This window comes from Gasterosteus aculeatus, chromosome 20 (assembly GCF_964276395.1).
Source record: "Gasterosteus aculeatus chromosome 20, fGasAcu3.hap1.1, whole genome shotgun sequence".
In the NCBI taxonomy this organism is placed as follows: domain Eukaryota; kingdom Metazoa; phylum Chordata; class Actinopteri; order Perciformes; family Gasterosteidae; genus Gasterosteus; species Gasterosteus aculeatus.
This window is the reverse complement of record NC_135707.1, coordinates 13,300,158-13,311,222: the sequence shown is the minus strand read 5'-3', so window position 1 is coordinate 13,311,222 and position 11,065 is coordinate 13,300,158. Positions and strand designations below refer to the sequence as shown.

General features: G+C 43.1%; 1 protein-coding gene across 1 annotated transcript; it reads right to left on the bottom strand.

Annotated features, from left to right (window-relative positions):
• Positions 1 to 3,361: 3,361 nt before the first annotated feature.
• irx1a (iroquois homeobox 1a) lies at positions 3,362 to 7,939 on the bottom strand. The gene is made up of 4 exons (XM_040166243.2): positions 7,293 to 7,939; positions 4,961 to 6,059; positions 4,663 to 4,738; positions 3,362 to 3,880 (listed from the first exon to the last, which is right to left on the bottom strand). Exons 1-4 carry the CDS (start codon positions 7,533 to 7,535, stop codon positions 3,805 to 3,807), a joined length of 1,494 nt encoding a protein of 497 aa, XP_040022177.1. The 5' UTR covers positions 7,536 to 7,939; the 3' UTR covers positions 3,362 to 3,804.
• Between the last annotated feature and the right edge of the window lie 3,126 nt (positions 7,940 to 11,065).

The window sequence follows — 11,065 nt, the reverse complement described above, 5'->3', positions numbered from 1 at the left end:
CAACCTCTTCCTGTGGCAAGCACGGTGTCTTACAGCAGCCTATCACTCCTGCAAAGAAAGGCCTGTGACCGAGGCATCCGTCCCCTTTCACTGCCATTGTGTCGCTGAAACAAGGAGCGGGAGCAAAGTAGTGGGCTAAACGCGGTGTAGCAGGGCTGGATGGTGGCCCCGCTGTGGCTGCTGCTGCCGCCGACTTGTTGTCGCTTGTTGTCGTGTGTGTGTATCCCAGCTGGGCCCAGGGGGGGGGCCGGGGACGCCTTTTGTGTCATCGTGCGACCAGTGCTGCACTCGTGAAACTAGATAAATGGATTAGAGGGGCGCAGATATGGGCGGGCATCTTTGAGAAAAGACAACGGAGATGTTGAAGGGGAAGCGGGAGGGGGGGGGGGGGGGGGGGGGTTGGAAGACGGGAGGGGAAGAGGCAAAGACATTGGGGTTGTTGGGCTACAAGGGGTCGAGTCTGTCGAAAGAATGGCCTGCTTCTTCCTAAAAAGACAAGACAGTGATAAACTTTCCTCCCCATGCAGTCGCCTCTCTCCTCCTCAGTCTCCCCGTTAGGCGCGCACTAACACACACGCACACGCACACACACGCACACAGAAACTGTCACAGCGCGTAATTCACCACTAAAATGAATGGATAGCCACAGTGTGACACGTCTCAGTTGCAGCGGGAGATGGCCCTTGTTCACCAACAAAAGACTGTGGTGTTATGGGGGGGCCACAGGCTGCGACAGAATGCTAAATTGTTTTAGGGTCAACAACTTATTGTCTTTGCATGAGCCACAATTCACATATCTCCCGAGTAGGTTTCTGCAGTCAGTCGTCAGATGAAAGCGGCAGGACCTCCTCTTGCCTTTGAAGAAGTCGGAGCCTTTCAGACGTTGCTAGAAATAGTTGATAGTTTTTTTCTTTTAAGAAACAGAACAACAGCTCATTTCTTACTCTTTTAATGAGTAAATGGATTTACAATATAATCTATGGTAATTGTTATTTTTTATTTTCACCACTTTAGCCATTAATGGGAAATTACCATAATATACGCATTGTTTACTCAGTCTAACAATGGACGCTGTTTTGAAACCGCAAAACATTATGCATTTACCTCGGTCCTCGCAAAGACTAGTGTTCTTTATTCTTCATATTTACATTTCCGCTCTTCTTTCTTTTTATTTATTTTGTCATGGTCTTTATTTTCTTTCCTCCCCCTGCGTCGTGGCCCAGGGCATTGGGAATAGAAATGGCTGGAAGTGACAGTCTAATTATCAGCTGCAGCTCCGCTCATTACCCATTAGACAATCCACTGTACATCCACTTACAAAATGAATAATTTTGTATATATTATGGGAACACAATATTATGGCCTGCAGCTAACGCCTTTGCGCTAACCTCACGCTGTTTCAGTACAAAAGAAATAAATGGGACACCGAGAGGTTATTTAATTTTAGCCCGCAAAAGCCAGCTCATGAGAGGATGTTATGTGCAAATGGGGCACCGGCGGAGGGAGGGGGGCATGTTGAATTTACACACCTGCCTTTTTCCGCCGCAATATGAGAATCATTATTGCCAAAGCACAATTGGGAACACAAGTGAAGTTGGCAGTAGACCGTTTGGGCTTCACGTGGCTTATTATTAATATAATTTCCAACAATTGATGTCCACATATTTTGCGTTGGAACACTTTATACTTTAACGTATAGATTTTTTTTTATGCCAATTGAGTTAGTGCTAAAAAAGGACTGTTGAGATAATATTGATATTCATATTAAACATCCTTCTTGGACTATTATGGGGAAAAAACTGCCTATTATTTTTGCTCTGTTGAATAAACTAAGATTCTTCTATTTGGATATCATGATGTAATTGTGCTGTGAGTTAAGTTGTGTTAATTTATCCATAACAGTGGAATGACCCCGCTGCTTTCAACGAAACCCTCAGTGACCTTTGTTAATTTATCTTTGACTGCGTTTAGCAAAGTGCCATTTAAGTGACACATATTTATGCCCAAACGGTCTCGTCAACGTTCACTGAGAATTAAAAAAAGAATGAATCACTTTTGCATGTTGCTATAGAGGTTTTGGTGAAACTATTTGTCACAACATAATTTGGAAGTTATGGGTTTTTCAAATAGTAATACAACACAGCCCTGAATAGCTGATTATTTCTTACAGATTATTATTTCAAAATATAAAATGATCCTGATCCCTAACAAATTATTATTCATAATAATATATCATGGTAATTTTGCATAGCAATATTTCTATGAATACGGCGACTTCTAGGTTTGCAATGTGTATTTCTCTGGAATCTATGACATCATAATACAGCCCATTACATCGGATTTCAGTTAAACTGTAAATCTTAATGAATTAGGAACGATAATAGTTACAGGACTGTCCTTCCACGTCATTTACAGACCTTTGGAGGGTGAAAACTGTTTCACGCATTATAATCTTCGCCTATAGAGGTCGCTGTGATATTGCAAAACAGAGCGCATGAGTCACTCCACAGGTTCAGGCCACTCAAACAATTGACCTAAATTTGAATAGTTACTGGCATTTAGAAAGGGGCCTTAATAAATATTTAAATGCGTCTCAACTGAAGTAATTTAAAAGGAATTGAAGTAAAAAAAATAATAATAAACTAAAAAAGTTTTTTATCGAATTGGAGGAAAAACAAAATTACCAAAAGTCGTTATTGCAGAAGATCATTAGAAATGTTACTTATAGTGTAGGAGTTGCTGTAATGAAAAAAAAAGTGCTAACATCATCTCCCATCATTGCTAATTACTTCACCCCTTCCCTCTTCTTTATGTTTAAACCCCATTAGACTGTCGGGGTGAATCAATATTTGTCTTCGGTGACTGATTGAGAAGCAAAGAATCTGCTTTTATAGGCTAATGATCACCATCAGCCGCGGGACAGAACGGACCCCAAACACAGGGCCAACCGTGTCAGCCCCCTGCACCTCCAGAAACTAAAACATTAATAATTTATCTTTGAATCGACTTCGCTCCCTGACAGATTAGATTTTAACCATTTGATTTTGTTTGGACTGGGCGTTCCCATATTATTACTTAATGACCTTCCCAGCTGCTCCTGTCCATTTTCTGTCACCAGCTACCATCTGGACACTTATTAGCACCTCAATGCATCCACGCTGCTTTCCTACCAAACTTGAATAAAATTAAGCCTGGTTGCAGACTGCCAATATCTTTTTTTTTTTTTTTTTAATTCCATTCACACCCTTTTTTAAATGAAATTGGTAGAAAGCCAGTGTTCTCCTTTTATAGTATTAATACTAATATTAGTAATGTGTAATAAAACCAAGTAGCAAAGAAATATAGTATAAGGATACTCGTGTTTTGTCTATAATTTCATTTAGTTTATTAGGCAAAATATACGATCTGGACAAATTCCTTCATCGCTTCCTATTTACAAATTTAAATCACTTGGTATTTACATTAAAGAAAGGACACCAAAAACACAAGATAGAGACGAAAATAATTATAATTATAATTATAAAGTAAAAAGCCTTACAAATGCGCCAGCCTGCCACGGCAGACTGGAGCGAGAGTAACATTATAGGCGCGATTATAGGCTACACAACAATAGAGGAAGTAATCCATCCATCCACAGGATATTACCAAATTACGCCATTTGTTCTGTACCGACTCAATGCTACGCTGCATTATTATTTCTCAGTGTCCTTTTTAGGGAGTGTAAAGTCTTTTACAGTCTGTTTTCTATTCATCTCTTCTTTCTTTCTTTCTTTTTTTTCACGCACGGAAAAAAAAACGTCTTGATCAAGCCGAGGAGAGCGCAGTGAGGACTCGTTGCGTGGCGTCTTGTGGACTCCTGGCGCTGGAGGGCAGAGAGGATCTGGATAAGAATAATACAGAAAGGTAGATAAATACCCCCGCCGTGTTTGGACAGCGGGTTTCAATATGCATCTCAATTGTCTGGCTGAACAGCTTTGATTTGGAACAGACGGCAGTCTTCCTCTCTAATCCCCCACTTACTTTCTCTGATAATAATATCATTAACAATAACGATACTAATGACGATGATAATAATAATAAGAATAATAATAACCACATCGAAAAATAAAAATGCTTTTAATTTCGTCAACATTTTCTAATTGTATATGCAAATAATATTTATTATTATTTCTATAGGACTGTTGCACGCAAAGAGGGCATTTTGTAAGAGGCCTACTTGAGACTGGGGTAAACTTTTTTTTTTTTTCCCCTTTCGGTAAGAGCGATCCCCAGGGCTGCGGGTTTCCCAAGGGTCTTTAGGGAAAGCACACAGCCCAGACAGAGCCCGTTTTACTCGGTGACTTGATAAGTAGCCACAGTCTCCCCAGAGGGGAGGAATTAAAGGGGGTGTTGGATGGGAGTCGGGACCCCTGTCACCCGCAAAGCAAACTGTCTTTAATTTATCTTTGTATATTCTCAGTTCGTAATTTTACCTTCCGTGGTTTTATATTAAAATAAAAATAACAAGAACGACTTTAAAGATAAACAATTGCATTCTCGATACTGTTCGAGTAATAGCTGCAGCTATAATTTAAAAACGTTCCTGTTATATACAGTACATTGCTGCATGCATAAATCACCTCGTATTTTCAAAAAAGGTAAACAAGTAGAAACTTGTCTCACCGGTCATGGATGGGCCGAAAAGAAGACTTCAGAATCTGCGTTGGAGGTGAATCGGACCTGCCACCGTTTTCGTGTTCTAAAAGGGAAATAAGCAAAACAGGTATCAGCACTTGAAAGGCTGGATAATTCTCAAATTATATGTTAACAAATATCAACATGTTTGACTAAAAAATAGCAAACGCTTGATGTGTTGATCCAATTGTGAAAGTATACATAAAGTTATTAAATTATTAATGTTATACGTGGTACTTTTTTAATTTTAAAAAAAAGTGACGTGTGTGTGTGGCTGTTTTCCTACCTATGTGCTTGGGACTGTGGGCTTCTGGTCGGGCCTTGCTGTCACTGCTGAGTGCTGCCGCGGCTGCTAATGGCGACACCACCACTGATGTCGGCTGCTGCTGCTGCTGCTGGGCCTGCAAGTGGTGCTGGTGGTGGTGGTGGTGCTGGTTTACTCCCAGAAACGACCTCACGTTTAAGAGGGAGTTCTGACCCAGGAAAGCCCCGTTTGTCCAGTTGTGGAACTTTCCAATCTGGCAAGTGTACAGTCCATGACTGGGGAGGAAGGCTGGGTGGGTCTGGATCTGATGGTGGGCCGCCGGCGAGTGCGTGGTGGCCCCTGGGCCGCAAGGGGACGTGGGTTTCTGGGAAGAGCTATCTGGACTGGTCGCGGTCTCTGCTAAAGACCATATTTTAGGCTTATTGTTTGACGGGAGAGGAAAGCTCCCGGCTCTATCCGGGGACAATATTCTTGTGGTGTTGTTGTTGTTGTTGCCGTCCGAGTTCTCCTTACTCCCTGGGTGAACTAGAATTGCGCTCTTAGATTTGTCAAAGGCCTCGTGGGCCTGCAGGGCGAAGGCCCGTCTTTTCTCCAAGGTGTCCAACTCTCCACCCGCACCGACACTGCCCCGGTGGTCCCTGCTCCCCTCCGTCGACCTATCGTCGTCGTCCTCGTTGCTCTGATCCCCGTCGTTGTCGTCGATCTTATCTATATCTATGCTCTCCAAATCAATCTCCTCCTCGTCTTCGTTTTTTTCCCCCTCGTCTCCGCTGCCGAACAAGTTGCCGTCCTCCCCGTCCTCTTTGCTCCTGCTTCCCCAGGTCACCTTGTTCTCCTTCTTGAGCCTCCTCCTGGCGTTGGCGAACCACGTGGAGACCTGCGTCAGCGTCATTTTGGTGATGATGGCCAGCATGATCTTCTCGCCCTTGGTCGGGTACGGGTTCTTCCGGTGCTCATTGAGCCAGGCTTTCAGGGTGCTGGTGCTCTCCCGGGTGGCGTTCTTGGGCCTGGCCGGGTCGCCGTACTGGAACTGGCCGTAAGGGTAGAAGGCCGGAGACGTGTGCGCTGCAAAGCTGGCGGGATGGACGCCAGGACCGTCCTTCAGCTCGTACTGCGATCCCTGGGAAATTAAGGAAAACGGGGACTTTTAGAACGCAGTTTGCAAGTTCGATACTAATAGATATTGTATTTAATATAATTTCCCTTTTTTTACAACGTTGCTGAAATGCACGTTGCTCATTGTTTCTATGCGCAACACGTGAGATTGAAAAAAAAAGTTTCACCTGACTCCGAGCATTCCACAAATACGCTTCTCAACTTGCAAAATACCACATGCTAGGCCTGCCACACCTGACTTTGCACAAAGGGGCTAACTCCAAAGCAAAGACCCTTTGATAGAAAGCATGTTGCGTGTACACGTCAAGTCCCAAAAAAAAAAAGCGAATAAAAAGTCAACGGGGCGAGAGGGAAAAATGCGTCGCATCACTGCGAACACGCAGGTGGCATTAAGCTTTTTCGGTTTACCTGCCAAACACTGCTCAAGAATGTCAACGCACTTTTAAGGCCCATGAAGTTCTCCCAACGTGCCACATTTACTCCGGCTGAGTTGTATTGGCTTGGGGCACAACACTCAATCATATCGATCACTTCACACCGTTTTTCGCTTAATGGCTTTTGTTTTTGAAGCTTCAGCTCAAAGCCGCCTGCCTGATGCACACATCTGCCAACACGCTGCTAGTTAGTTATTGTCACCAGTTGAAGGCTACTTCTACCAGCTACAGATGTCTGACAATTCCTCACCCGGACACATTAAGAACCCATGTGGCGGTCGATCATGACAAGCGGGAAAGACTGTCAGAGAAGTAAAGCCCCGATGGTTAAATAGTGTCGCATGTTAACAGCATACAAGTTGAAACGTGGACTTTATTTCTAATGATCTGATAGCAATTAATCTGGCACCGGGAAAAAGACGAGTAGAAACTTTTTCTTTACTTTTTTTTACTTTTGCTTAAGCGCATTTTTTTGGTTCAACTTTTGCGTAAATGGGAAACATCTATCCGTTTGAATCAGAGTTGGTGTTTATTTTTTGTTTTGTAGCAACAGCTCAAACTCGACTGACAGAACTCGCAGAAACAAGCCACTGAACTCGGAGTCGTTGGGTAAATATTGGGTGATATTAAGACATATATATATAAAACAATCTAGCAATCTAAATTGCATTTCTCAATTCGCGGTGTTGACATTAGCCAGCACACCTCGGTGCCAATTTAACGCTTAGACAATCGCAACAATCTGTGCAACAAAAAAACAACACAACAAACAAAAATAAAAACCCATCAACATCGATTCTTACCATTTGTGAGAAAAGAGCCAAGTCCGCGCTGGTGTAAGGTAAGAAAGCGCTGTAGTTGTGCGCGTACGGGTTGGCGTACATGCCCAACACCGAGGTGACCGCCGCCGCGGTGGCGGACGGGCTTCCCCCGATTTCAGTGCTCCCTCCCCGGGACGAAGGCGTAAGCACTCCCGGCCTCTCGCTCCCGTACACCGCCTGGGAGGCACTCAAGTACTGCGGGTAGCCGAGCTGCGGGAAAGACATCTCCACCTCCGGACTGTCGCGCGGGTTGTGCCGTCCGACAAAACTGCGCGTAGAAAAGTGTGCGAGAGAAAAAATAATGGAAAAAAAAAAAAAGAACCCGGAGGAGCGACGGGAACGTGTTTTTAGAAGAAGTCACAGCTACCACAGTGGTGTGCAGTCAAAACCACCCGCTCTGTTAAATCTCGGCTTTCCTCTCTTTTTTCTCGCGCAAAGTCCGCTGGATGTGATCTGATCAACAATTGCGCTCCGACTGACGCGCCTGGCCCCGAGGTCTCCAGGCTGATCTCTCAGATACAATTTGAAGTTGATGCTTTGATTGGCATCCCCTACTTGAGCCTGCAAGCTCCTCCTCGTTTGGAGCAATGTGGATAATGTGAATATGGAGTGAGCACATTGGCTGGGGCCTCTCTCTCTCTCTCTCTCTCTCTCTCTCTCTCTCTCTCTCTCTCTCTCTCTCTCTCTCTCTCTCTCTCTCTCTCTTCCGCCCCCCCCCCCCCCCCCCCTCTCTCTCTCTCCTTCTATCTCAGTCCCTCGCTCTCTTTTTCTATCTCGGTGACTCCGAGCGTCTCTCTCCCTCTCTCTCTCCCTCCCCGTGTTTGGACTTATTGTATGTTAAATGTTCAGGCATTAGAGTCCATTCACCGAAGGCTTTGATTGTTGTATGACAACCTGTCTACACGATTTTACAGCTGTCCGACACCGGGGGAAGTAAAACCGTCAGAGGAAAAAAAAAAACTTACTTTGAATAGATTTGTAATTAACGGGGGGAAATGCGCAGAGGAATTACTATTTGCTGTCCCGGGCTGCTGCTGCTGCTGCGTTTATTTAATGCGCGCTGTCGTCCTCAGTCTTGGATTATTATTATTATTTTTATTATTATTATGTTCATTATTTGTTTTCATAGCAGAAGAAAGTTGAATATACTCATTGTTTATTAGTTTACGGAATACTAAAATACTTGATTTAGTAAAATTACCACCTAAAAAAGATATCAGTATTATATGTCCGCTTACGATATGAGTTTGACGTTTAAAAAGCTAATTTCCTGCATAAAGAAAAGCAGTAAAATACATCCGTGTGATTTATTAATTATGTATGTTTGGTGACTTCTGTTTTGGTTTCCTTTGATTTCTTCATAAAGGTTTAATAAGCCAAATTCTCTCTCTTCTGTACGAGCTGTGTGTGCGTGCGCGTGTGTGTGTGTGTGTGTGTGTGTGTGTGTGAATGGACTTAAACCAGATTGTTGTTGTCCTTTGTAACAGCTCAGCCACTTCACCTTTTTGTTTTTTTGAATGAAAGGGAACGAGGAATAGGGAACAGGGACAAGTCAAACACCGAGGCACCGGGCTGTGTGCGGCTCTCTGCCCCCCACAGGATGTTAGACATTCTCACTCCCTAATTTAATTTAGCGGCTTACAATCATTCTCAACCCACGAACCCCCAACAAAGTCCGCAACAAGAGTCAGAAACCTGTTCGCTGTGACTTTTAAACTCCTAAAAAAGCACAAATTGTGTATTTCATAAAAAAATACAAATCGAAAAAAAATATAATTCCACTGTGTGGAATTGAAGAAAGAAAAAAAAGAAAGAAAGTGATGCTTTTGGTCACCGCCTCTTGAACCGCTTATCCACTTTTCAGCTCCGAAAAAAAAGAGGAAGCAGCTCGGACTCTAACCTCTACTTTCCTTTGCTCTCCACTCCTGACACGGCCATGTGGCTCGCGGGAGGGGGCCGCTCATGTTTTAACAGTTCTATTTGGATTTGATTCTTTATATCACCCACCTCCCGAGCTAACGGGGGGGGGGGGGGGGGGGGGGGGGGTTCTGTAGATCTAGATTTAATGCCATAACGACTGAAGCCCAAGAAGTCAGTAGATTCTGATCTGCACCAGATGGCTCCGAGTGGATATTGCCGAGCGCCGAGGATCCGTTAAAAAATATCTGAGGGGCACTGATGGTAATCTGGGTAACACATCAGAAAGGAGGGGAGGAATGGCAATTGTGATAACCCGCGGGAAATGTGTGCAGGAGGGGGGTAAATGTGATGGTTGGAGGGGGTGGGCTGACACTGAAAATCTCTCTAAACAAAGACTGTGAGAAAAAGAAATTAACTTGATTATCATATTGGTAATTAATAAGGAGACTGATCCTTTAATTATCTGACGTCTCCAACAGGCAGAATTAACGTGTTGGTTTGGTTTTTTTTTTTTTTTTCCAGGGGAAAAATGTGAAGAAATGTGACTCTTGGTAAACAATGACACGTGCTTAGGGCAATAAACCATTGCCGTTAACTGATTTATTGGGTCTTGTTAAACTCTCATTACCACCACAAGCTCCTCAGTTTAGGCAGGGGGGGTCAGAGGAGGGGGGGGGGGGGGGGGGGGTGGCACAACCACGGAGAGCGAGAGAGAGAGACAAAGATGGAAAACTTTGTTCCCCTGCCTCTCACTTCGAGTGTTTTTTTTTCTTCTATACGGGCTTTGAGTCGCTCAATGATGCGCGCAAGCGTTCGCGCACCCACGTGCACACGCACACGTAGACGCCAACACAACTCACCCAATTTTTTAAATACTCACTCCCTCTGAAAGAAGGAGTCGTCAGATTGCTCATATAAGGGAGTTTTATCATGTTAATCTCCAGGAGGCTTTTCTTAAGCTGCTCTTACGTTCTAATAAGTCAATCAGGGGAGGAATACCTTCATTTAACAGCCTAAATTCCCCTTTTTGTTATATGATTAAAAACCTCTGCCAATAACATTTTATCATGATTATTATTATTATTTTTATTTTGTAGGTTACTGACGTGTGTGATGTAAAATATATAAAATGGCTTGTGAGCTCCGGCTCCCAAAAAAGAGAAAGAAATCTGAGGAGAAGCGCCTCTGAAGTCTGAACATTCTATGAAGGATGAAAGACACATTGCTCATTACTCATGTCTGTGCATTTCATACAATACACATATCAGGTTATCAATGAATGGAAATGCTATTACTTCAGCTATCTCACTCAGAGGAAACATTTAATATCCCATTAAATACAGGCAAGGGAAGTTAACAACTTGTATGCTTTTTATTTCTAAAAAGTCTCTTAAATATCAACAAAAAATATGAATCTTTATTTTCTAGCACAAGTTGTAACTTTTTGGTTATTATGTTTTTTTTCAAAAATCTTTAACCCCACAAACTTCAGTTGAATGTTCCAGTATTTTTCTTTTTTTAATAATAACTTGTTTTATAATGTAGCCGTATTTTGTTTAATTGGAATGTGAATATTCTTAAACCCAGGTTTGTGGAAACCCAAACACATAGACCTGAGTTATCCAATAGAAGTCAAAGAGAGTGGACCTGTTTTACAATAACAGCAGCTATGTTGACAGTTTGCTACCACCGCAGAGGTCAAGGGTGTCTCTGTGAACTAATAACTGTGGTGAAAGATACTCCTTTCCTGCCTCTGGGAGTGCCAAAGTTGAGGAAAGGTTAAGAATGCAGAATGTCCCGTTTGTGCTTTTCTTGCAGATTATCAAATTAAGTGT

What these genes read in the sequence shown, in the direction of transcription:
- irx1a (XM_040166243.2), bottom strand. Translation starts at nt 7,535, where the DNA reads ATGTCTTTCCCGCAGCTCGGCTACCCGCAGTACTTGAGTGCCTCCCAG. An exon ending in CCACAGTCCCAAGCACATAG is followed by an intron (nt 4,739 to 4,960) that starts GTAGGAAAACAG and finishes TTTCCCTTTTAG; the next exon opens with AACACGAAAACGGTGGCAGG. An exon ending in TTTCGGCCCATCCATGACCG is followed by an intron (nt 3,881 to 4,662) that starts GTGAGACAAGTT and finishes ATTCTTATCCAG; the next exon opens with ATCCTCTCTGCCCTCCAGCG.